We start from the raw sequence: 26,346 nt of genomic DNA on the forward strand, positions 1-26,346 counted from the left end.
TTGGGGCTTTTCCAGGGCGGCTCAGAGGCAGCCGGACAAAGGGGCTTTATGGGGCTGCGGGGGGGCAGGGAGGGGGTCCCCCCTCCCTGCCCAGGGCTCCCCGCACCCCTGGGGCAGCCTCTCTTGTTGGGGGTGAGTCCTGGGGCCCAGCCATCCCTGCCTGCAGGTGGGTGAACCCCGAAACCTCCCCGCTCCCCTCCTCTGCCAGGAGCATCCTGCCCGTGGGGTTCAAACTGGCTGCAGGCAGGCGATGGAGGGGGCCGCTGGCATCTCAGCTCCAGCCCCCGGGCTCCGAGCAGCCAAGAAAAAAATTCCCGAGGAGGCCCCAGATGTCGGATCGCGCCTGGAGAGGCCGTCTGGCCCCGTCAATGGGGCCTTTGTCCCCACACAGAGCCCTGTCCTGGGGACCCTGCCCATGACGGGGGCACTGGGGCAGAGCAAGCCCCTGCACCAACACCGGGGCCAGGACCACGGTGGGAGGAATGGGGGTCCCCGCTGCACCCAAAGACCCCCTTGCTGACCCACGCCCAGTGATGGAGGAGAAGGAGAAGGGGGGATGCAGCCCCCCCCACACACAGAGCAGCCGGGGGGGCCGCCCGCTGCCCGCCTCAGCCCCATTCTGTCGCCGCGCAGGCTTTGATCTGCCAAACTCGGGGGCGTTCAAAGCGCCTCGGCGCAGGGCGGAGAGGGGGGAAGCACCGCACGTGGCTGCCGCAGCCGGGAAGGGGGACAAGATGAAATTGGGGAGCAGGAGGTGACCCAGGTCCCCATCCCACCCCACAGGGATGCTGCAAGGGCAAAGCAGAGCCCCAGGGTGAGGACTCAGTGGAGTCAAGACACCACACAGCACATAAAACAATTTCCAATTATTTTATTTCAAACCCCCGCTCTCTTCCCTTCCCACCCCCCCCAACCAAAAAAAAAAAAAACAAACCCCATCAGTCAAAACGACGATAGAAATGAGTTACAAACACAGAAGTCAGCTCTCCCTCACTGACGACTTACAAAAAAAAAACCCAAAAAACAAACAAACCGGGAACTTCACGCCAGCTTCCCCAACAGGACCTGCAGCAGTTACTAACGTCTCCACACGAGAGGCCAAACATGCCTATTAATACAATATATACAGACAAACCCACAGGTACAGCCAGGCTCCCCCTCCCCACCCCCAAAAATAACCAAACACACCCAAAAGTGCATTTGTTGTGTTTATATCAAAAACATTTTTTTTTTCTTCTGAAAGATTGGCCTGCAAGTCTGTTTTTACCATTTAGTAACTTTTTAATATAGTTTATGAAAATAAATTATACAGCAACTATTTTAATAAATTAAGCACACACCAAAAAAAAAGATAAAATTAAGCAAAGCTGCATTTCTACCAGGGGGGTGGTTCAACAGTCCTGGCGATGAGCAGCACAAGGTGCTGCACTTGGAGCTGCCGAGATCTGCTCCGTCCTTCTCTAAAGGCAAGTCTAGAGCCAGCGTTACTCCCAAAATCGCTGATGAGTAAAGCCCTGGCTGGGGCGGGGAGCACCCCGAGCTCGCCCTGGGAGGCTGCTGCGTTTCTGGGCAGGGTCGGAGGCAGTGCCGCTGGGACCCCGTTAATCCCGGGGGGATGTTTGGGAGGGGGGGTCCCGCCTGCCCCATCTCACCTGGAAGACTCTGGATGAGGAGCGAGGGGCCGGGGAGGGGAAGGCTACGGGGGCCGCTCGGAGCACGCCGATAAACCCCTCCATCCCTGAAAGCTGAGGGGGCTCGGGTGGGTGCCTGGGTCCCCGACGAGCCCTCCAACGGGCAGGCTCAGACCTGATGGTCAATTTTAAGGGTAAAATCATCCCAAGGGCAGATCTTGACTGCAAAGAACAAAGGACAACAGCCAGTTCCCTTCCTACTGGAAGCAGGAAGATCCTGCCTTTTGCAAACCCTGCTTTCCAGCGGCTTCCTCCCCAAAATGCTCCCAGACAAGACTTCAGCCCCAACCATCACCCGCAGCAGAGCCTGCCCGGCCAGGGCGCAGCCCTGAGCACCTCCCTGCACCCACCCGCACCTTCAGGCACAGGCGCAATAACACAGGTCCCTATTAAAAACACTTTTAGGGTTTAAAAACTGGCCAGATATGTAAGTGCGACGTGCCCGGTGCTTTCAAAACCACCGACTCCCTCTCGCATGAGCAACTCGGGTGGTTCCCACCCTTGCTCGCAGCACATCCCACCCAAACCAAGCTAAGGATGAATTTTTTTCCCCCTCTTTTGGCCCCAGGGAGGTCAATGCTGAGCTGAAAACTTCTATGCGAGAAAACTGCCCCGGCTTATCTGAATTTCACGCTGCAGGAGCGAGCCAGGCCATTCCCTACCTTGAAAGAGGCTGCAGGGAGAGGAGCGGGGGCCCTGCACAGAGCAGCCAGCTCAAGCAAACTGTGCCATGGGATCTTGCCAACCTGAAAACCAGGTACAACACACAGCCGAAGGCTGCACCCATCCAGCTGAAAAAGGAGCTTTTCCGTGGGTGCTTTCTGCGCTTTGGTAGTTTTTATGGTCCGTTTCATCGTTCATCTGCCTCCGGTCCCTGATAGAGGGAGGAGGACAGCAACAACCTCTGCAGAATTCAAGGTTGGACAAAGGAGGCTATAAAAAATTTTTCCAAATCAGCAGGATGAGAGCACCCTCCAGAACCAACCTACAAAACCATTCCAGGCAGGATACAAACGTTAGGTGTTCCTCCCCAAACAGAGATGGGGATTCACTGGCAAGACAGGACCGAGCCACCTCTGAGATCTCACCCGCGTCCGCAAAGCCCATCACCCCCTTGGCAGAGACCACTCTGCTTGCTCTGCTCATATCCAGCCCTGAAACAAAAGCTCTGGCCCTTTTCCATGCCCAAACAGCAGATCAAGTCCCTCCTTCCCCTTACACCTAGATGTGAAGGAACTCTAGGAACAGCTTTGTTTTAAATGGATTTCAAGAGAAGGCTGTTAACTACAGTTAACCTTGGGATCTTATCCAGCGCCATTGGCAGCAGGCTGGCACTGACCACGCTCCAGCTCCCCTGCCCGTCTTGGAGCAAGGAGAGGTGGAGCAGGGCCCCGGGAAGGCTGAAGAGCATCTGCCACCTCCATGGCAGAGCTGACCCCACCGCTCCCGCGCTTGCGGATGGGTAGGGAGGTCTTGTGCAGCTACAGCTGACACCAAGCACATCAGCGTGACAGGCTGGCGTCCCACCATCCCCTATCCGACACCTCAGAGCACGTTTCCTCCATCGTTTTGGCTTCTGCAGACAGACCCCAAGCCTTGCCGCTGGCCTCAATTTGGGGAGGGCTGTCCCCGCCGTGCACAGGGTTCAAGTAACGGCAGAAGCGCCGGCAGGCTGTTGGGGGAACACTCTCGAGGACAGTGACAGCCGACCCAATACATGTAATTCAAGTATTGCCCCTAAAGTCTGGCTGCTTCTTTAACAGCTCTGAAAGCCGCAGAGCCACCCCATCCACCCTCACGGGGAGCTCCGGGGGGGTACGCAGGGTACCCCGGAGGGGCAGGGGACGGAGCGGTGCAGGATGGCTCTCCCGACCCACCGCGGAGCAGGGTTGTGCGTTTTCACCCCAGGCAAGCCCAGCATCGGCAGGACAGGCTCCGCACCGATTGCCAGTGCCTGGCCAGCACCAGTTTTCCCTGGTCTGCTCTCCAGGCCGTCTGCTTTCCCTTCCCAAACCCAGCCTGTGCCTCTCCATCCCAGAACAGGGAAGGAAGGAGTGAAAATGCTGTCACTACCATCACACTAGGGAGAGGACCGGCTTCTCCCCAGCTTCGGCAAAGGAGACTCACAACTCCTCCGTTTCACACGTCCCGCGGGCCATCACCTATCCACACGCACCGGCCCACACCATCGTATCGTTGCCTCCGGGGTCTCTTTTTGGAGAGAAGCTTGACAGGAGACACGTGCACCGGGCACACTACTCTTTGCTGGCACAGAGTTGGACACTTGAGGCATCAGACCAGGCTTGGCTCTCAGGAAGGTTTTCCATTCCAGCATACGGATAAGTTGGAAGATTCAAATCTTCAGCACGTGGACAGCCAAGATGCAGCAGGGCCAGGTGCGCCGATATTTGAGTTTCACCTGCACAAGTACAGATGCTTTCCCCCTGCCCCGACATTTGCCCAACGTGCTGTGCGCTTTAGTCGAAGCAGTTGCATTTATTTGCAGGCTCTGCTGATAACTTGGTGTGAGCTGCAGGTCTACAGCCGAGGGGAGGGAAGGCAGCAGCGGCTGTGGAGGGATGAACGCTGGTCCCCACGCGGAGGGGACGCGGTAGCTGTAGACTAGATTAGCTCCAATTTCACCAAGGGTCAGGATATGCTGTTCAGCACGTCTTGGGGCAGCTCCCCCTCCCTGATAACCACTGCCCCAAGAACGCAACCCCAAGTCAGTAGTGAGTAGTGTCCAATGAGGTATTTCTACAGATTTTGAAGCTTAGTTATTAGTTTCATCTGGAAGCCAAATCCTTTTTAAAAACATATTTTTTCTCCAAGACCAAAACTGAAGCCAGATGTGACGGTGAAGAAAGGGAGGGCAGGATTTGTTAGCACCCTTCGTAGCAATGCTTGGCAGAGGCAATCAGAATTTTTCCAGGCTGCTTTAAGATCCACACGGCTGGGTCTAATTCAAGGACACAGATCATTCTGCAGGGCAAGACCAAAGTCCTAGCAGCTCCTGAGTGACTGCAGCCAGCTCACAGGGCACCAACCGCAGACCCGGAGACCCGGGCCACACACAACATCGCATTTTCAGACCACACTGCTGCAGGATGGAGCGTTTCCTTCACTTGGGTTGAGAGCACAGGAACACTTGCTCGTTTAAATACAGGAGTAAAGATGCTTCTCCAGATTTCTCACCATCACTTCGGGCAAACTTTAAACTTCAGGATGAAATGCAAACTCTTTGCAGTTGCTGCAATGGATGAAACAGCAGACCAGGATTTGAAGGGGGAGTGGTACTTCAGCCCATGCCAAGCCCAGAAACACAGCAAGAGCTACCACCTCTCTTGGCTTTACTGTTTCTGAACTGCTGTGGTTCCATGGACATCCCAAGAAGAGGAGGAAGCAGCAAGCAAGCTTGAAGAGATCAGATGCCATTCCAGAAGAACCCTCAGATATGTCTTTCTTGCTCCAAGTCACCCCAAAGATGCCTCTTAATGCCCCAGCGACTCCTGATCGGGATTCTTCACAGCTCTACAGAAAGCCACTTCATTCACAGCTTCTGGACACAGCCAAAGGCTGAAAGTGCACGTCCCACGGCTCTGAAAGACTGAGATCGCTATAGCAAGTACCTTTGGTCCACGGACTGCTGCAGCAGTTACAGCAACAGCTTTGCCACCTTCCTTCCACTTATCACAGGGGTTCAAAGTCTTCCAGTGTTTGCTAAGGGAACAATGCTCAGAGGAGCAGCCCTCGCTCCCCAGTGCAGCAGCAACGCTTCCCTTTGGCAGAAGGCTCCAGGACATCCAAATGGCTCACATGCTCTTCCTTCCTTGGACCCAACTTAAAAGCACGTAGGACCACCCTGCAAATCCAGTTGCAAAGCTCAGCTGCCTAAGACTAGGTTCGGTCCTCTTCTCCCAAATCCTATAAAGCAGGGGAGCTGTGCAGCTGCCTGCTGTTCAGAGCTTTGTGCTCCCCGGAGGTTATTCCACATGGCTGTGTGTGATTCTGGCTCAGTCTGCCTCCACGCAGCTCTCCGGCTCTGCCTCCGGCTGCATCCCCTCTTGGTGAGGGCCAAAGAACAGTCTTGCCATAATGCCTGGAGCAGGTGATCTTCCTAGAGAGTCCCCTTCTCTACCTCTCCCCACTTTGAAGTTTCCAAGGGAGGATAATAAAATTCAGCTGATCATAAGACAGTATTTCTCATGCTGAAAACAAACAAACAAACAAAAAGACATCAAAAATAAAACTTTCAAAAAATTGTAAATAGTGCCATGACATTCTTTGTTCTGCAAGGAGTCCACGAGCTGGGCTCAGCTGTCTCCGAGACCCCTCTCCTTCAGCCAGGAGCTGAGGCTCTTGTTCCCGTTCTGCTGTGCTTCTTAGGAGTCTTGAACCCTCTTCTCTGTACAAAAGAGCTTGAGAGCAGAAGCGGCACCGCAGAAGCAGGCTTCACCATCGCGTGCCTCCTTCCCACCACAGCCTGACTCGGGCTACGGGATGGCGACAATCAAATTCCTAGTGTGGAAGAGAGAAGGGAGAGGGATCAAACGGCCCGCTTGATGCGGCAGGATCTGCCCCAGACTGCAGCCGGAGAGTGAGCACAGGCTTGCGTGGGCACAAATATGCATGAGAGAGCAGCAGAAGCCCTGTTCCCCTCCCCAAAAAAAGCTGGGCAATGGTAAAAGACCATGGAGTGAATAGCCACGACTTCTTCGGGAGGCTTTTGTGTTTTCTTTGCAATCAGAGAGAATAGAGCGATTTACATTTGACCCCACGGGACGGTGCACGGACCAGCAGCACACACGTACCATCAGTGACAGCAACAAGATGGGCGAGGCAGCCTCGCTACGTGGAGGATTCGGTCTCCTGCTTCTGTTTGGAGATGAGCTGAGCTTCCTTCAGAGACAGATACACCTCCTCCTGCGGGTCGTAGTAGTAGAACTTGCGGATGTAGGAGATGAGGGGCCTGGGGAAGGTACAGGCAGAAGCTTTAATGCTGAGCCACAACCATGCCAACCTCCGCAAAGGATAACCAGAACCTCTTCCCCTTCAGCCCACCCAGCAGAGTCACCTCCAGCAGGAATAGGAGCCTGTACCCCAAGGCTGTGGCACTGGCAGGAGCTGGTCACCTCTCCTGCATGCGTCCCGACACACCACAGGACATTTATCTTGCTGTCCCAAGGCTGAAGAAGTCAACTACTCCCTCCCAGAGCCCTTCCTGCAGATACAGACGCCTTCTCACTGCAGTGAGGGTCAGGGAGGAAACCCAAGAGACTCGTCCCCCGGCCAGTCCTCGAGACTTACTTGGGCAGCGGGAGCTCGGGGATGTGGTCTATTCGGACCAACTGCCTGATCCGAAAGCGGCAAAGGTGCTGAAGGGATTTGACGTTGCTGAACCTGGAGACTGGATACAGGAGCTGGACAGGCGTTGGAGGGAGACCTTTGGAAGAAAGCAATATTGGAGACAACAGAAAGCAACTGCTACCGATTCAGAAAGGAAAAGCTGGCTCTTGGGGACCGGAGCTCTTTGCAAGGCTGTCCCCGACAGCAGATCTCCCCAGGAGCCCACTGCTTTGGAGTCACTTGGGACTGGGGAGCCAAACCTTCCCGGGGTGATACCCCTTTGGCTGCAAAATATCTCCAGCCTTCCTCACAAAGCAACAACAGCTCTGGGGTCACAGGGTGGCTGTGGAAAAGCAGACCCTGGGACACTGCGAGCTCTTAATCCCCCCTCCCCCCCCCCCCCCGGCCTAGTAGACGAAGCATCACTTTATAGAGAGAAGCAACAGCATTTTGAAGGATGCAGAAGAAAGCCAAAGGAGAAGGCAGGCAGCATGACCAGCACATAGGCTTTGCTCTGCATAACCCTTTGGGTAGTTCTAGTGAAGCGTTAAAAAGCTGGGGGATTTGGTCAGCTCAAGCTGTGCCAGAATTGCTCATTCTTGGGGTCACGAGCCTGGGCACAAAGGCAGAGGCAGCTTCGCTCGAGCCAGCTCCCCACGCAGGGAGCAACCTCGCAGGACTGAACGCGAGTTGCGCCCAGCCGCCCCCCCGCCCCACAACCTCCTCCTCCCCCAAAGTTAAGAGCAACAATCAAGCCCACAGAACTGCGAGGTCGGCAGGAGCACTAGGAAGGATCTTTGGGAGCCGGGTTCGTTCACAGCACAAGGTTTTATCTGTCTTACAGAAGGATTCAAAGCTAAGTTACACTCTAACCCCCTCCTGCTGGCTTGTCTCTGAGGGCAATGGAGTGAAAGGAGAAAAGGGAAAGCTCTTCACACTAAGATGGGCTCAAAACTGCTCCAGGCAGCTCAGGAAGCTGTGAGCCAGCTTTTGAGAAAGCAAAGAACAGCAATCAATTGAAGGCTGGATTCTCCCCCCCTTCTTATTCTCCTACCAAAAAGGAATCTAGCCTCTGGGAGCTCAGCCAGCGACTACAGGGACGCAGCACGAGCTCCGCGCGCTGCGCTAGCCACATGCCTCACTGCCAGGAGCCAGATGCGAGCTGGAAACAGCCCCCTCCTCTGAGCAGCAGTTAACATTTCAGCAGGAGAACAGCACTAACGAGCACACTGGGGAGATGCAGATCCTAAATATTCCCCCCACTAAAGATCAGGCATCAGTGTGAGACTTTGTTTTTCAAGGATGGAGGCACAGCAGCTCTAAGAAGCACCCAAGTCCAACGCTGCACCCAGACGGAGCGGTGCAGGACCCGGAGCCAGAGCTCAGCTGGCTGGCGGCTCAGAGCGGGGACCAGGCAGCGAGGGACCCCTCAGCAGGCACACAGCGCTGTTTGGGGGGATGTTTTCTTTTTCGAGGCTATTTTTCTAGAACAAGTCCTTCCTAAGGTATTTGCCTGGAATCCTAAGCCCACAAAGCCCTGTTCTCAAGAGGAAGAGATCTCAGGATCAGGAAGGTAAAGTATCTTTAAGTTGGAAGGATTTTTTGAAGGCAGGGTACATTGCAAAACCAGCTTTACATCCCTCTCCTCCCCAAAGCATGGCCACGTTATAAATCAGCTTTCCATTTATTGGCGGTGTCTGCAGCAGAGGGCAACACTGAACAGATCTGGGCTGCGACTCCAGCGCTGCTGGGAACCCTGGAGAGGGAACATCCCATCCCTCCTCCCCTCCAGCCCCTTCTGGAGCAGAAGCTCTTTGGGCTGAACCCTCTCCGTGCTGCAGTGCCACGGAAAGGACGCCGTCACCATCAGGGCCTGCAGGCATGATGGCAATATGGATAGGGAGCAAATTTACTATAATTTCACTTGCAGATTTCCCGCAGCAATCCTCACACTCTTCTCAGTCCTGCCCCTCTCTGCTTCACTGCCGCCAGCCATCTCACCACGGCAGCGTTCCCATTCTTGCTCTGTTTTGTTCAAAGCATCGCTGCTCACCCACCCTCCAAATTCTGTCCCCCACTGTTGCTCTCTCGCAAGTAAGGGGCATATTTGCCTATTTAGCAGACTCTTCCCTTCCTTTCACATTCGATTTTTTGGCTAGCTTTCTGGTATACCAGGACAGATGAGTGAAAACCAGAAAAAATAGATACAGAAGATACTGGTCCAGTTGCCTGCCCAGATTTAGCAGGAGTGAGATGTGAACCTATTTAAGGAACCAGACTTTGATGGATAGGGAAACACTCTTCAATCCCAACAGCGTGCAATCAAACGTGCTTCAACAAAGCTTCACTAACACTCCCTCCTTGCTTGCAAGCACCTGCCTGTTGATGGGCTCTGGCATCACGGTCCCCCCCCAGGGACTCTGAATCTACAGTATCTATCGCTTGAGGCTCACTTTGAGCTCACACTTGGCAACGCTCCCACACGCTCAGCTTAATGTCTCTCTCCTCGACAGCCCCAGGTGGGTCTCAGCTAAGGGAGAACTGGAAACTACAAAGCATGGAGCGGTTCTTAGGAGCAGTACTGAGACTGGGGGAGGGAAGAAAGCAGAGTTTTAGCAGCCAAATAATTGCTTGTTGAGGTAATAGCTTTCCAGTCTCCAGCTCCCTTTGTCATAGTGTGAGATGGCATCATGTTTCCATACTCCTGGAAATAAAGGTTTGGGAAGTCTCCTTACCACCACGAGTACGTGGTGCAGCTGCTGAGCGAGAGATCTGCTCCTCAGGATCCTTCCGAGAAGTCAGCGGGCAAGGATGCAGACCAGGACATTGAGCGCAGCAGACCAAGGCCATATTAAACTGGCTCTCTAGGACAGAGCAGCAGCTAACCACAGAGCAAAACATCCCCCAGACTCAGAGTGGGAGACTCACCTGGAACCCTGGATCGGAGGAAGTAGAGAAACTTCCCATTTTTGGAGTGCATGATTGCTCTCTTTATGAACTCCACCACAGACTGGCAGCGATCTTCAAACTTGGGATGGCACCACAGGCTGAAGGTCCCTTTCAACAGAACAGAAAAGATTTCACGTTATAGGAGCGCTGGTGGCAAGAGGAGATATTTAGTCACGAGTCTGATGTTCTCCAAGACCAGGTGAATGCCCCAGGCTGACTACTTCTCATAGAGCTGGGACGAGGCAGGACACTAAGAGGAAACACCAGTGGCACCAGCCTGCAAGGACGCTGTTCCACTGCAACCAGCGCTCTCCAAGAGCTGAGGGTACGCAGAAAGACGTTGCAACGTGATCACTGTAACCCAAGCATGGCCACAAGTCATGCTTGCCTGAACTTGTACACAGCCTGCAACAACTGTTGGGTCGAAAACTTAAACTATCAAAACATCCTTTAACAGAGCATTAGCAGATGCCCCTGCTCCTCCGCAGTATCCCATCAACAGCACTCCCAAAGAAAGCTAGTGCATCAGAGCAGTTAAGCCCACACATAGAGGTATGTAAAAACAGCGATCCAGGTGCTAAAGTCCTCTTCTGCCAGCCCTACGGCTGTCAAGGATCACTTATTTCAAAGCCGGCAGGGAAGCAGCCTCATGTTCTTGCCAGCTGTTTCAAACACCTTAATTCAAATTACTGTCAAGCTGGAACCGGGGTCAAGATACACTGACAGAGTCCTCCCTGTACTGCTACCCGACACGACGTATGCATCGAGCTCGACTGGCAAACAATGAAACCGGAGATGGGCAACACAGGGAAAGCAGGTCCTCTAACCTGTTTACAGATCTCGAAATAGGTTAAGTTTAAGCCTCAAGTCAGAGCAGTCTCACGATCTCTTTGTGCTGCAACCAGACACCCCCTCCCTGCACCAAAATGCAGCCATTTATCCCCCCTTACTTGCCAAAACGCTGCCTACATCCCCCTCCGTCCCCCCGTACCTCCCTTTCTACCTGCAGATTTGTCAGTGCTCCAGCAAGAGCCAACACAGAGCGGAGCTTCACCAGGAAGAGGAAAATGGGAAATCAAGGGCTCTATTTAGGACGGAGCCCATCAGGAGCCAGACCCGGGCTCACGCCTGCAGGGGGGGCAGATTCCAGTGGGAGGTGTGCGACACCAGCGATCTGCACAAGCACTGTAACCCAGAGCTAGAAAGGCAGCCGAGTGACTTTGGAAACACCCTGCATCCATGTAAAGAACCTGTGCTAAGGAGAAGGGGTAGCCAAATCAGAGGTAGCCAGGACATATTTCAGGCCAGGGACTTTTTGGACGAGCAGCTCCCCCAGCAGCATCACAGGCTCCGCAGCACCGGCCTGTTACAGAAAAACTAGAGGAAGCAGCTCTCTAGGATGTCCAGCACTCACGGCTTTCTATAGGGTGGACAGCAACCAGCAATACAGGGGCTATATACAGCCCACAAAATTTAAAATACACCTCTTCTCCCCACAGCTAGGTCTGGTAGGCTTGATTGGGAAAAGAGACCTCTCACTCCTGCCGTGGGCCAGTTTGGGAGCAATGATCTGGGTTAGCACCTGCTAAACATCCAGGATCAGCACAAGCACAAAAATAAGTAATTCTTCTTGGGAATCTCGGATCTGAACGAGCCCTTAAAAGTGGCCAGTAGATGCAAAGGACAAAGCACAAGCACCAGCATCCCCAGCCCGCCTACTCAGCCTGCCTAAAAAAAGACAAAGAAAGTCTGGTTTCTTCCTCTCATCTACCTGAAACCTGAAGGTCAAGCATTTATCTCTTTACCATTCCCCCAGCCTCACCATTTGTCATCTTCATTGGTTTATCAAAGTGCTCAGGTCTGCAGTTTTCCACGGTGCCGCAGCACATTCAGCACAAGGCAGCCAGTCCTGGGGGGAGCACAGGGCTGCCGATGCAGACCGAAGCGCTGCACCCAAAAACGAAGTCCTTGATGCAGTACCATGGCTGGGAGTGCTGCTCTAGGGAAGGTGGCAGCACCAACCTCCATCCATGCAGCAAGGACAGCTCGGGAGGAAAGGGAAGGACACCTGGCTAAGGAAGCTCGGAGAACGGATATATCCCAGCCCCAAAATAAGAAAGCAGACCAGCAGCAAAAGAAGTTTGCTCCAAAACTCAATTATGAAAAAGTATCCATGCTACAGGCAGCCTCACGTCTCCTCCAGCTGCAAGAGCTTCTTGTAATTTCTATAAGGACAGGGTGATGAAAATCCTTCCTTCTTACGCAATGGCCAGGGACAGGGGAACTGGCTCTAGACGGGCTAGAATTAATGCTGGGGCATCTTTCCATCAGAGGGGCTCAAGACCAGAAGTGCTGCCAGGTTTCGCTAGCAGAGGTGGAAGAAGACAACAGCGGAATCCCTGGGGCAAAGGCAAAAAGGAGAAAAAGATGAGCTTTGCTCCGAAAGGTTGCAAACCACTGTTTTCTGCAGCAGGTTGGCTGCGAAGCCTCTGAACCCATTATTTGCAGGCACACTTAATGACAAGGCTCTACAGGCAGCTGTTATTAACGCTTGCCCCCTGGTTACAGGGCAGCTTCCCCCCCATGCATTGAGCCTCCTGGGCATTTTACTCGGCCCGAGGACAGCTGTCTGCACAAGGCTTCAATACAGAAAACCACATGTGAAGACGAGCAGACAAAGCGTGTGGGCGAGGTGAGAAGCAGCCCATGCAGGAGGGCGAGCGTGGCAGGAAGAAAGGGCGACAACAGCGTGCCAGGAGTTCTCAGAATAAAAACCCACCACGGTGGAGCTCGAGCCTCAGCCTGGGACAGACTGCAGCTGGTACCACTGCCGAGCATCCCGCGGACCGGGGAGAACAAAGCAAGGCGGCGAGCCGCGACATCAAGAGATCGCTTCTCATTTCACAGGGAAACAAGCTTCCTTTTGGGAAGCACTGACAGCTACGAATGGTGACTCTTGCTGTACATCACGTCTCAGCGACGCGGGATCCCAAAGACCTTGCCATCATCATTTTCGAGTCCGGTTTTCCAAAGCAAGGCCTGAGGACAGGCACAGGGAACTCTTGTATTCCCCAGTTTTTTAGGGTTATAAGGAGAGTCGCTGCTTGAGGCACACGAAGCAAAGTCAAATGCAGCTTCTAAGGCCTTCTTGCAGAACCTCAACGCAAGAGCGAGGACACATTGCTGCTCCCCCCTCTCTTCTGCCAGCTCTGTGCCCAGAGCACTGGTTTGGGACCTTGTGATCAGACGGGTCCCCAGCCACAAGCCCTCGCTGTCAGCAGCATCCCCAGAACCGCCCGTGGCTCTCACCTCTGTAGTGCTCCATCCTGGTGTGATGGGTGATGCCCTGTGACCGAAAGCTGAGGCTCAGGATGTAACGGGGGTCAGAACTGTCTCGGACCAGAAAGGACCCATCCGGCTTCCCCTTCAGCTTCATCTCTGCATCCTCCCAGTTCATCGGTCCCCAATACCACCCGCACTGGGAAAAGAGACAGCCAAAACATCAGCAGGTACTAGAAAGATCGATTTTATCAGCAAGCAAACACAATATGATTTGCTCTTGTTGTTAATGCCCTTTAAATGCCAAAATGGAAGTGTCTGGTTGTATCCACCCAGGAGTATGGATGCTTGGGACTCGTTGCTCCTGGATGAGAGCACACCGTCACGTCCCTTACCACCCAGAAGTGCCGAAAGAACAGATGAGACAACAGCCCTTCCACGCACAACAAAATGCTTTTCTAGACTCAAAGACCTCACTGGGAGAAAGGCAGGAGGGGTTTTTTTTCAGTCCTATCCTAACCTTATGCTCCCAATTCTGTAAAATGGATGGTCAGTCCCCAAAGCCAGAGCCTAGACCCCGCAGTCTTTTCCTTCTGGCTGCCACCACCGCCCCCCCACGTTACCATTACCTTCTCCAGCTCTCGCAAGCTGGCTGCGAAGCTGCCGGAGTCCGGGCGGTAGAGCGGACACTGCAGGTGCGGGGCGGGCTGGCCGGACATCGCCTCCATCGGCCTCAGCGGGACAATCCGTGGGAAGGCGTCTGCAGAGGGAGAGACAGCCCGGACCACGGTCACCCGTGGGGAGCTCGCCCCAAGGACAAGTTGCCCCGTCCCCCGCGCTCGGCTCTAGAGTTCAGGGCAGGAGGGGCAGAGCTGCAGTGTGGAGGAGGAAGCTGGGCTGACCGATGGAAGGACAAAGCGGGAGTCACTACCTGGCTCTTCCAAGGTGACTAACTCAGTGCCTTCACCTATTCCTTACGCTAGCTCAGAGGGAAGGCAAGGGAAGCGCCAGGCGGCACAGACTGGAAGGAACGAACACACGTCCTGAAAAAGGGGCAGTTAAAGCCCTCTGGGTCCTGAAGGAAACCAAAAGCAAAAGGGTACGTGCGCAGGAAACATCCTCGTGTGCCATTCAGTCGGACCGCACGCCAGGCTGGCTGTCAAAGCTGGGGTTCCTGCACTGAGCCCTGCTCCCACGGCTCTCTTCCGACGTTGCTGACACTCATTAACACGTTACCTGACACAGCACAAATCGAGGCGGGCTGCGCTTCTGCTGAACCCAAGGGGAACCAGAGAAAGTGGGAGACGCTGAACTGAGGATAAAGCTGGTGCAATCACGAGCTTCAGCAAAACTACTGTGGGCAACAGGAGCCACACCACATGGCAACCAGAGCCTTGACACAGCAGCGCCCGAGCGCTCAGCAGCGTAGGACCGCAGGTCCCTGAGCGGGCAACGCAGGCAGCACCGTTGCTGCTAAAGCCCGAAGTGCAGCCTTAAAGTTTACCAAGAAAATCCCCCAAGTCCAGATCCCTGAAGGGAAAGCCAGAGCCTTGCTGCTAAAGCTAAGCTGACCTGGGGCATGGGGTGGAGGAGGCGGAGGCAGAGGGAAAGACTGCAGGGAGGAGCCCATTGGACCCACTAGGACAGATGTAGGCAGCGTCCCACTGATATCATCTAGGAGAGAACAGAGGCAAGAGAGATTCAGAAAACAGGAAAGAGAGCGAGCTCTGTGCCGGCGAGCACCTGACAACACGGCCCGAGCAAAGCGGCACTCGGCACTGCCTGGAGAAGTGAAGATGGAGCTTCCCACTGGCAGCTCACCATCCTCCTCCTCTTGCTTCTGAGCGCGGGTGGCTGCTGCCGCTTCACACCAGCTCGGAGCCTCGCACACGCACATGCACTCACGCGCACTCCTAGAGCGAAGGAGTTCGTTTTCCAGCCCAGCTAGCTCCTCGCATGCAGCTTGCGGCACAAGACAGGCATTTACAGGAGATTTCACAGACCTAGCGCATGGGGCATGCAGTTTAAGGTGCTGCTCGCTAAGGCTGACTTCACCCATCCTAAGCTGCTCCTGCTCAGAGGAACCTTCTCCAGAGGAGGATGTAGAGCGGCTAAGCCAGGCTCCTGGTGCAGCAGCCTCCCAGGGAGCCTCCACTTCCACCGACCAGAGAGCACAGAAAGGAACCGGCCTCGCTGGGCGATGGGTAGGAAGGAGGAAAAGTTTCCAAAAGCAGCAGAAATGCTACAAAACCAGCACATTACTTCCCACCTCACATTGCTCCACCACCACCCTCCCCTCCTGGCTGAGTCAAGAGAAACACTGAAGCTTTCAACAAACAGCAAAAAAAAAATCCTCAGCCAGGGAAGGGTGAGCAGGCACGTTACGGGGTCAGATGAGCAGGCAGCGAGCCCGCTGCCGGGGACCCTCCAGACGCTCCTCCGTCGTCCCTGCAAGGGCAGACGGGCAGTTCCTACGCTCCCATAGGGACGCACGGCAAAGGATGCTCTCCAGGACGGTACCTAGCAGGCTGAGGCTTCTTCGTGGTGGAGGTGGTGGAGTCGGAGGGTGAGGGGAGGTCAGTCCTCGCTGAGAGATGTCCACGTCCACTAGTGACACTGTTTCACCTGAAGGTTGGTGGAGCAAGACTGTTAGTATTGGGCATGCAGAGGCTGAGCGCGGGGAGGCAGGGGGAGAGGGGAAGGGGCAGTAACCTCCGCAGGGTTTGGAGGACGATCCCATTAGCTGTTTTCAAATTAAGTTTCCCCGCTGCATTGCTTTTGAGACATTGATCAGCTCTGCTACCACAGCCCAAGGGTCAGGCAGAAGGGAATGACGGATACCGGTACGCATGCCCGAACCCCGTCTATTGAGTCCAGCACCAGGAGGACGCGATGAGGAAGGCACTGCGAGACCTTTCCAGCACCGAGTTCACGTATCAAGCAGAGCTCACCAACGGTGCACAGCGCTGGCACTTTATATAGTCTTGGGAAATGGTTTCTCAGCTCTACACAGCACCCGCTGGCACAGGACTCTGAGATAATGCTCCTGTTAACGCCGGTCTGAGTTTGCCTATCAACACCTTAGATGATCAAACAGAAATACCTTTTACCTCAAAGGCCATGAGGGTACCAGCTCTTAAAATTAATAAGAGGGAGCCGGACAGGCTTTTATATTAAATAGCAGGAATTCACTGAAGCCTAAAGGCTCTGATCCAGGATACTGCTTGGAGAAAACAATGACACAAACTAAGATGTCTAACTTAAAACCAGAAAAGCTTAAAATCAGCCTAAAAATCACGGGAGAGACATGAAGCCATCAAATCAAGGTCAAGGCCTCAGTATTGGACTGATACAGAGTCAAAAGGAAAACATCTAAATCCCAAAGAGAGACCCTAAGTGGTGTTAGCACAGCCAAAGGGTTTTTGTTTTTTTTTTTTTCCAAAAAAATCAGTCTAACCAGGCTCTGATGAACCACCAACATAAACCAAACCATCCCGAACACCTGAAGCACAGTCTCAAGGACAACACAATCTGGCTGCCTTAGATTTCAATTCCTGTGGGCAGGGAACTCCTCTTCTGCTCCAGATACCGTACACAGCATCACTCACCTCTTCCTAAGTACCCGACAACGTATTTACCATGCATTACACAGGACAATATTGCCTCAGCTTCCTTCTGCTTTTAAAAGTCCCATCTATTAATAAGCCATGTTAAGAGGAGTATTTAGGGTTGTTTATTATCCAAGGTACCTTCTCCCTGGGGGACTTATGGGTGTGAGCGCACACACATGCACACAGCCACTCTTTCATTTCCACACCCTGAAAATAAAGTGGCCAAAGTAGGCTGGGCTGCATTCATCTTGTACAAACAAAAACCAAAAGACGACCAGACTAAGAGGGGTTGCAGTAACTCAGCTTTCAAATCCTTCCCAACGCAGCAGGAGCTGCCATGGCAGGCTGCGGTGCGCTTACGGAGCCAGCGCTTCCGAGAGGTGCCCGAGGAGAGGTCAGGAAAGGCGAGGAGAGCCTTCCCAAAGACCTCCGCTCGCCCCACGCACTAACCTGAAAGCAGATCAAGAAAACCACGCAAGTTGGGCCAGACATTTGAATTCTGTCCCACTTCGGTGGTCCCAGTCTCAGAAAATCCACTATACAGCAGCCATTAAAGAAACCAAGTCCTCAGCTGCGTAGGACTGGAGAAGTCAACAACAAACCAAAGCAATTAAATTCCAGACATTCACTCTGAGGATGCTTCAATGGTCTTCTGCAAAGGAAAAGCTCCTACGAGGGCACTGCTGGTATTCCACCAACTGGCAAAAACTGACATAAGTAATCTTAAAAATACTTAATAAGATAAACTAACAATTAATCAAACCAATTTTGCAAATTTAAAGCAAAAACTTGCCAACTCCAGTTTCTCCTCTGTAGTTTCTTTTGAAGAAAAGCAGCTCTGCCATCCACACACCCCCACCACCAGCACACAGAATTACAGATTTTATACTCACAACTTCCCCTAGCAACTGCTGACAAAGCAGCAGAAGCAGTTTTTGCTTTCACCAGCCTTGATTTGCTAAATAAACGCACATGACACTTAGAGGAAGCCAGTCACATCACACAAGGAGCACGTCCTCTGCACGCTGCCCAGCTATCAGGACATCAGCTGAAGGGATGTAGGAATGGAGAAGAGAACAAGCACCACCGCAGATGAATTACCCCCAAGTGACTCCACTTCTGCAAGAGCTCAATGAGCTACAAGAAACTGCAGGAGCAGATCGGCAGCTTCCAGTTACTAGTTTCAGGTAAGTCAAATGAATGCTCTGCCTTGAAGGTCACCTCTCTGACATTTAAACCAGTTCGCAGTCAGACTTCACCGCTGCTCTCCAAAGAGGGCTTCACCCTACTCAGGAACTCAAACCACGCACCAACTCCTGCACCGAGCTCTCCAGCCGCTCTCTGCTATCAAACACCTACACCAGCAGCAAGAGGAGGCTTCCAGCTCTACCCACCGGCTTTTCCTAACACAGCTATCGCTACTCAATCATATTGTAGGGCAAAGGAATCAAAATAAGACCCTCAACATGAATTTATTTTCAATCTGACCTTCGTACAAGCCATGTAAAACCCCACACAGCTGATAAATACTCACTTGTGACCCCAGATTCCTACTCATGCAAGTCTTGAGACAGGATTCTCCCAAGGAAGCCCCAAGCCCTGTGGCTAGGACTGTTTTGACTATGAGCCCACACCACAAGAGGCACATGACGATGACTAGGAGCTTTTCAGTACTACAGCTTTCAGCTGCCAGTGGAGCAGGACTTCCCCCTCGCACCATTTATAAACCGGCCAGCTTCCCCCCCCAAGCAGAAAAAGGAAGGTCAGAAACCAGCAGGACGGGGGGAGAGGGGGGAAACATGCAGAAGAAGGTAGCGCTCCACAAAAGAGGTTTCAATTCCTATAGCTGTCATGCAGCAGAGCGGCTGATGTTGGCGTGCAGTCCAGGTGGGAAGCGGGACTTGGTCTTAGCCCCTCTCAAACCGCGGGAGGGGAGCACCAAACTGCACTTGCCCTATAGGGGATTTTCCAAATCACTTGGATGCAAACAGGCCTGCGTGGAGGAAGGACCTTCACCTCCGAGAGCACAACTCAAACTTGCATTTCAACAGGAGGAACTGCAAAACGCTGATATGCAACAGCCACGTTCTTTACAGTTCCTCTTGTTCAGGGTTTGAGGTCAAGCAGGATAGAGGGACCCTTCACAGAGAGCCCGGTCTGCACATGGAGGCAATGTTCAGCATCCATTGTTAAGCACACACCGCTCTTTTCACAGCAAAATGAAATGCCGTACTGTAAGTCTTTCAAATCCTTACCTGTGAAGAGGGGGCTGAACACAACCGGGGAAAAGGCACTTTGAGTTCTTGTCAGTCTGTGTTTCCTATTGGAAATAAGAAAAACACTGTTAATAGAGATGAGGAGACTCAATGCATCCCACCAGAAGAAAACATCGTTTGACCTTCTCAAACCAGGAGAACCTTCACCGTTCCTTACAGAAGCTCGAGACAGCTCAATGCTGCGTGTTTATTCGACTCCTAGAGCAGTGCTTTGGCCTAAGTAGGCCAGTCAACCAGTAAAGCTAGGTCTCCATCCTGCTACGAAGCAAATCTTTAACTAGGTAATTAATAAAGTCTTTGGAAAGAAAAACCCCAAGCAAGTATGGTAACCGGAGCCAAGAAGCTCTTTCACAACAGACGTCATGCTATTTCTCTGGATCAGGCATTGCCAAATGCCTTCGACAAACAGGTTGGGCCCCTGCACAATTAGGGGTTGTGCCTAAAGCGAGCGCATCGAATGCCCTCGCGCTGCGTTTGGAGGACACCATCTCCCCAGAGGGTTTCAAAATGCAGGTGAAGGGTAGGCGAGCGAAACCCGGAGCTGTCGAGATGGATGGAAACAGCTAAAAACGCACCTCTGATGAGGAGCCAGGAATACCAGCAATTCCCATGAAGCTTGCTTTCCAAACCAGCAGTTTTATAACAACCCTGTGCTCTCCCCCCACAAAACCACTCCTTCCAGCGCCTTCCCTACAGCAATGCTAAAGGGTTTTATCCAGATCTAGGCAGAGAAAACGCTGGTAAACTGAGGCACAGAGTATGGCACCCCCAGGACCTGAATCCATGGTTGAGGCGAGTAGAGAAATGCGTCCCTGGTGCCAGAAACTCACTCCCACCTAAGAGGAGAGCACCAGGACAAAGCTGAGCACAAGCGCAGGCTCTCGTGTGCCGCAGCTTCGACAAAGGCCTTTCCAGCATCCACAGTATGTCGTGCGACGCCCATCCCAGCACTGGGCAGTCCATATCAGTCTGCAGGTCTGTACGGGGTCAGACAAGGTTACTCCAAGTTAAATAGTGCAACTTCACTGTGCTGGCCAGAGAAACCGGTCCCGTTGCATCCAGGCAAGCGGCTGCACCACCGAGATCTACAGGAGCTCAGAAACCAGCTCTGCTCACCACCCAGAACACCCCACTTCCACTGCGAGCAGGGCTGTTACAGGGCTGACGCTGTTCCTCTTCGACATCTTCCTCCCTCTCCAACCTCCTCCCAGCAAACGGTTGACCCTGAACCTTAAGCCTGTCTTGTGCTTCAGACCCCAGCTCTGCTCGCAGCCTCCTGCAAAGCCTGGACAAAGTTTCAGATAAAACCAGCTCCGAGCAAGGACTGCCACCCTGCAGGAAGGATCGCACGGAGCAGACGCAACTCAGCAGCCCTACAGGGAGAAGGAACGCGAGCTCCCGTCTCATATCGCCGTGCACCCAAGAGCCCTGGGAGTGCAGAGCAGATGGGTGCACCCTCATCTTCTCACAGGGCAGACCACACGCTTCTCTCGTCTGCGTCCAGACGTGTCACTGGGTCACACAGCTGTGAATAAACGTTTAATACTATAAGTTTGCAAATAAAAATCCTAAGAACACTCATCATCCTGATATATAAAATCCCATTAAAATGTTTGAACGTGTTTTCATTTTAAGCCTCTCGCACCTATTTGAGGGCTGGATTTTTTCCCCCTGCAGGAGAGCAATTCACCAATTATCAGCCACACATGCACACACAAAATTACACTTCTGGACTAATATCAACTAACCGTATAATATAGTAACAGCTCTGTTCCCACCCACAAAACCAGACGGAAAGGAGCATTGCTGGCATTTTGCTGTTACCAAAACAGCTACATTTTATGCCAACATTTTACAGCCATCGATTTCTGAGACTTCTCATTTCTAGCAAGCTCACATCAGCAGCAAAAGGCAAGAGCAAGAAACGATTCACATGGACTGAATCCTCCACTTCTCAACTCAGTCTCTACCAAAACAACGTCCTTCTATACTTCCTCCTCCTGCTCTCAGGTTCTGCAGCCGTCTCCAAACGATGCTGAAACCCACGGAGAAGTAACTACATGACCAGTACCCGAACACTGCTGCATCAGATCAGTACAGCCCTGCAAAACTGGAGAAAGCCAAAGGTGGACATTGCCATTCAGGAACGCCGTGGACAGATTCTGCAGGGATTCGTGCACACACAAAACTGGGAAACCCCTCAAGCTCCAGCAAATAAGGATTTTTAGGGTCAGTTACCCACCAGTTCTGCGAGAGCTGCGGCTACTGCCTCAGCGGCTGGCACTTCCCACGGTGCTGCCTTCCCTCATCCCAAAGCACCGTCCTGTTAACACTAAGGCAAGCCTTACCCGGCCACCCAGGCTGGCTACATGCTACTTCATGCATGTAATAATACAGAGACATGTTAAAAAAACCAAGGTCATCCATACAGCTAACTTACAAGACCTGGGTACCAACCTGGCAAGCGACCTGCAGCAGATGCCGGCTGCAGCTCAGGTATGCCTGCACCCATCCATCTGCAGAACCAGTGCCTAACTCTGTCCCCTCTCCCTCCGATTACCTCTGCAGTACAAATCGCTTCCAAAAAAACCAGCCCTTTCACTGATGCAACCTTTAAATATCAACACTCAGGCCCAGGGTGAGAAGCCATACATTAGTGTCTCCACATTTAGTTTCTTAGCCTCTTGCAGCTCAGCAGAGCCCAACTACTGATTTTAGATAATGGGGCTGGTTTCTTTCCTAACTGCTGCTGCAGGTGGGCGGCAAAGCTGCACCGTGCTGCCTCCAGGACCAGCAGCACAATGGGAAGCTTGGGCAGCAACTCCAAATACCAGGAATTCTGCTTCTTGCAGATGCTTAAAAAAAAAAAGAGCCAGACTAGATAACACCCACCGCAGACCAAGGGAGCATCCTTCACCGCCAGCCCGCAGAGAGACTTGCAAGTCAGGAACAAGAGCTCCAATAGCCATGAATTAACCCAAAAGTTGCTCTGAGCACAGCTCGTCAGCCACGAGCAACTGCAGCAGCGACTCACGGTGAACACCAGATCCATCCTATATTAATGGGGGCCACAGGCTGGGAGGCAACAACCTCCAGCTCTTAGCAGAACCAAGGAAAGCTTTTTTTTTCCTCCCCAGTCAACCATCGAAGATGGGTGCAAAGTAGCAGACAGCATTCGCTAGCGTGGCATTAAGTCTAGCAAAGACCACGGCAGAAAATCAAGTTACTGCACTACTTATCTCTGAACTGAGGGACGAGGGCAACTGGGAAAGGAGACAGAAAGAAAAGCAGCATCTGCTGAGGCTAAACATTCATTTCCCAGCAAGCCCAGCTTAGCTAAACTGTGTCTAACCTGCTCATGGGAGTATGGGCATTCCAGCATCCCAAACCACTCATCCTCGCTGACAAGAGCGGGGCTAGATGGGACCGTCCCACCAACGCGCAGCCTCCCGGCAGGAGAGATGCCGGCAGCAAGCACACCCGCCCCGCACCCCACCAGCACAGGAGCTGTGCTCCGTAGGAGCAAAAAGCATCGTTCAAATAATCCAGCCCTCGTCAGCAGGAGAGGGCTCCTGGAATTGGAAGCAGCAAAGTCGTCCCTGAACCACAAAAGTTGCTGCATCAGGCACCTTGAAGTAACCTTTGTTAAAATACCACCTAATGAGTTGCACGACACCAGAGCACGAGAAGTGACCAAGGGAAGACGCGGGCAGTGATACGGTGCTTCTCTGCTCCCAACCTGCTAAGACACAACTGCCAACTCTCCTAATCCCAGCGCTGGGAGGTCCCGAGGACTCTTTGCTCTCGTCAAGCACAAGGACCAAATAAACCACAAGCCCATTAGCAAAACATTATGTCATTACAGGCAACTCGGCTTGCTACCATTTGAGGCCCATTTAGTCATTTGTGGGGAACGAAGCCGTTGTATAAAACGGCTTCGCTACCCCACATGTAAAAGCGAGGCTCCTCGCGGGCACGCGAGCTCTCGGGAGGACTCCAGCACCCTGACCAGCTGCAGGGCTGGGAGCTGACACAGGAGCTGAGGCTGCCCCATCTCAGAAACCATCCTCTGCTTCAAAGGGGAGGTAATTTTGGCCTCCGCTACAGCCTGGCTGCCTTTTGGGCTGCCGAAGAGCCCAGTCACCGCAAGCCAGTGCTGCGGGTCACACCTGACCCAAGGTCAGCATCTTCAGAGCAAGCCTGGAGAAAGTTTCCTGCTCGCCCATCGACAGCTCTTCAGCTGCACTGAGGCAACACACCCCAAAAGCCTTACACGAGGTTAATTAGCCCCGCCGGGAAAGGACCGCGCTGTAACACTCAGAGTCCATTCAATTATTTAATGCTGCTCCCGGGCTGGCTGCACAGACCTCGGGCAGGCTCTCCCTGCCTCCTCCACCAGGAATTTCAGTTCTGCTGCTGGAAACGCTACAGAAAGTGGTTTCTGGAGCACAGGAGGCCCACCCTGACCGGAGCCTGGGCAGAGGGTACAGATCAGCCCTTCACCCTCCCCAGCTGGTATGAAGCAGCTTGTGTCTTCTGCTGAAACATGAGGCTGGAGCAGGGCGAGCAGCCGAGGAGTGCCGGAGCTGATGGAATGGGGCTGAGGAACAAGGGGGGTGCGCAGAGTCCCACAGCAATAGGTCCCAGGACTCGTCCCTCCAGCCTAACGCACGACCAAGCCAACCTCCGGCGGCCAACGCCTCCTCCGGCCGCGTCCTGCCGCAGAGCACGGGGAGAGCAGGGCCCCCGCAGCAGCACCCACCACCAGCGAGGCCGGAGCCCAAGCGCAACGCTCACGAGCCTCAGGAAATCATTCTGCAAGATGCAAGAGGGCGAGAGGAAACGCCAGTCCCTCGGGTCTCAGCGCAGTGTCACCAGAGGCCACTCCCAGGGCACACCACTTCCTCGCTCGGCCAGCACCTGCAGCATCCCGGGGCTCCAGCGGCTCCTCCGAGCCACCCACCACCTCACCAGTCCTGCTCCCGGACATTTTTCCGCCATCCCCTTTGCGGATGCAGGGCCCAGAGCACCGTGTTCCTCCTCCGCCTGCCTCCAGCTCTGCTCGCCGTCCCCATGTGAAAGACGAGGCCTCGGCAGCTGCTCAGGAGAGGCCTGAGCCCAGCTCGGAGCCGACAGCCAGCCTCGGCGCCCGTCCGTGGGATGGCACCCGTCCGTGGGATGGCACCCGTCCGTGGGATGGCACCCGTCCGTGGGATGGCACCCGTCCGTGGGATGGCACCCGTCCGTGGGATGGCACCCGTCCCTCACAGTCATCCTCCACCTCCAGCAAGGTGTCACGGCACCGGTGCCCCTTCTCCCCCCGTGCTGCAGGGCCACACCGTCACACACCCGGCTTTCACACCGGCGACAGCCCCAAGGTCTCCTGGCCGCCATCAGCGCAGGCGGCTGCTCCCCACGACCCCCGTCCTGCAGCCCCAAAACCACCCCGCCGACCCCCGCCGGACACCCCCAGGCCGGGGAGCAGCCCCCGCCGGCCGAGCTCAGCCCCCCGGGCCGTGCCCCCCCCCCCGTACCTGCCCGCCTCCTGCTCCCGGCCGCGGGCCCCGCAGACGTCGGTCAGGCTGCCGGCCGAGGCGGGCAGCTCCCCGGTGCGCCGGCCCTCGGTGGCGGCGGCGGCGTCCCCGGTGGCCGAGCCGCCGCTGCAGCTCTTGGTGCGGAAGAGGCGGCTGAGGCGGATCTTCAGCGAGCCCTTCCTGGCGCCGGGGCCGGCTCCCCCGGGGGCGGCGGGCGGCGGCGCGGGGCCGGGGCCGGTGGCTCCTCTCCCGGCGGCGCGGGCGGCTCCGCGGCCGGGGGAACCCGGCTCCTCCTCGGAGCAGCTCCCGGCCTCGTCGGGCTCCAGCGCCTCCAGCACCAGCAGCGCGTCGCTGGTCTCCTCGGCGGCGGGCCCGGCGGGCGGCGGCGGGCCGAGGCAGGGGCAGGGGCAGCCCGCCGGCCCCTTCGCGCCCAGCCCGGGCGGCCGCAGCCCCAGCGCCGCCAGCTGCAGCTCCAGCCCGCCCGGCGGCGCGGCCCCCCACCTCGCCGCCGCCTTGGGCTCCAGCGCGCAGCGGTGCCGCGGGCAGAGCAGCTCACCGCCGCCCGCCGGGCCCCCGCCGCCGCCTCCCGCCGCCGGGCCGCCCTCCTCGCCGGGCCGCCCCTCCGCCGCGTTGCGGAACACCATCAGCTGCGGCGGCGGCCGCGGGCCCCGCAGCGCCCCGCCGCCCGGCAACGCCGCCGCCGGCAGCCGCCCGCCGCCGGGGCCCAACGGCCCCGCGCCCGCCGCGCCGGTAACGGCGCCGCCCGCCGCGCCCGCCTCCGGCCCGGCCCCGTAGCCCAGCAGGCGGCTGAGCACCCGGTAGGAGGCCGCGGCGGCCGCCGCCGCCTCCCCCTCCCGCCGCTCGGCGCGCTGCATGGCTACGGCCGCCGCATGGCTCGCCGGGACCGGGCCGGGCCGGGCCGCCGCCGCCCTCACACGGCCGCCGCCGCCGCCGCCACGGCTCCCTCTCTCCTCCGCGGCGACGGCCGCGCGCCGCCACGCCCCCCCACTTCCGCCGCCGGCCCCGCCCCTCGCCCCTCACCACGCCTCCCCGCTGGCTTTAGCCACGCCCAGTGCTCGAGGCCACGCCCCCTCCCTCCCCCCTGTGGAGCGCGGCCGCGGGGACCCGCTCCGAGCCCCCGCACCCACGGGCGGCCCCGGGGCGGGGCGGGGGCGTGGGGGGACACGGCTGGTGGGGCCGGTGGGGCGGCGGTGGCGGCCGGGGCGCCTGGAGACGCAGCCCCGGCCGCGACCCAGAGGACTTCCCCCCCCCTCCCCGGGACAGCGGGGTGTGGTAGGGGAAACTGAGGCACGGGCGCCCGGCACCCTTGTACTGCGAGCCCTGCACGGCTCTTGCCGGCCCATTGGAGGAAGGGGGATGGGGACCAGCTCTCCCCACACCTGCCCCAAGGCTGGTGAAAAGGGAAGTCACCGTTGCTTCAGGCGGGGGGAGGGTGGAGGGCTAGAGCAGCCTCCCGTGCCTCAGTTTCCCCTCTGCAACCAGGGCAGTGCTGCGTAGGACCCAGGACACCATCCCCCAGCCTGCGGGGGTGGGCGTCAGGCCCTGCCGTGGGAACCGTGTTCGTGCCCACCCCCGTACCGCACTCGCCACCCTCAGCCCCACGGGGACATCCCGGGTGTGGGCCCTTCTCCCCCCCGCC

General features: G+C 55.5%; 1 protein-coding gene across 3 annotated transcripts; it reads right to left on the reverse strand.

Annotated features, from left to right (window-relative positions):
* Positions 1–915: 915 nt before the first annotated feature.
* SOCS7 (suppressor of cytokine signaling 7) lies at positions 916–25,684 on the reverse strand. 3 transcript variants are annotated; one of them, XM_072885651.1, is made up of 10 exons: positions 24,687–25,684; positions 19,132–19,196; positions 15,786–15,890; positions 14,838–14,939; positions 13,895–14,025; positions 13,296–13,464; positions 9,966–10,094; positions 6,999–7,134; positions 6,503–6,660; positions 916–6,209 (listed from the first exon to the last, which is right to left on the reverse strand). In XM_072885651.1, exons 1-9 carry the CDS (start codon positions 25,559–25,561, stop codon positions 6,540–6,542), a joined length of 1,833 nt encoding a protein of 610 aa, XP_072741752.1. In that variant the 5' UTR covers positions 25,562–25,684; the 3' UTR covers positions 916–6,209; positions 6,503–6,539. The 3 variants fall into 3 exon arrangements, with proteins under 3 accessions (XP_072741752.1, XP_072741753.1, XP_072741754.1); XM_072885652.1 differs by lacking the exon at positions 14,838–14,939; XM_072885653.1 differs by lacking the exons at positions 14,838–14,939; positions 15,786–15,890.
* Between the last annotated feature and the right edge of the window lie 662 nt (positions 25,685–26,346).

Source organism: Ciconia boyciana, chromosome 22, assembly GCF_034638445.1.
Source record: "Ciconia boyciana chromosome 22, ASM3463844v1, whole genome shotgun sequence".
Taxonomy (NCBI): domain Eukaryota; kingdom Metazoa; phylum Chordata; class Aves; order Ciconiiformes; family Ciconiidae; genus Ciconia; species Ciconia boyciana.

What these genes read in the sequence shown, in the direction of transcription:
- SOCS7 (XM_072885651.1), bottom strand. Translation starts at nt 25,561, where the DNA reads ATGCAGCGCGCCGAGCGGCGGGAGGGGGAGGCGGCGGCGGCCGCCGCG. An exon ending in CGGGAGCAGGAGGCGGGCAG is followed by an intron (nt 19,197 to 24,686) that starts GTACGGGGGGGG and finishes TATTTCCAATAG; the next exon opens with GAAACACAGACTGACAAGAA. An exon ending in GCTTGCGAGAGCTGGAGAAG is followed by an intron (nt 13,465 to 13,894) that starts GTAATGGTAACG and finishes CTCTTTTCCCAG; the next exon opens with TGCGGGTGGTATTGGGGACC.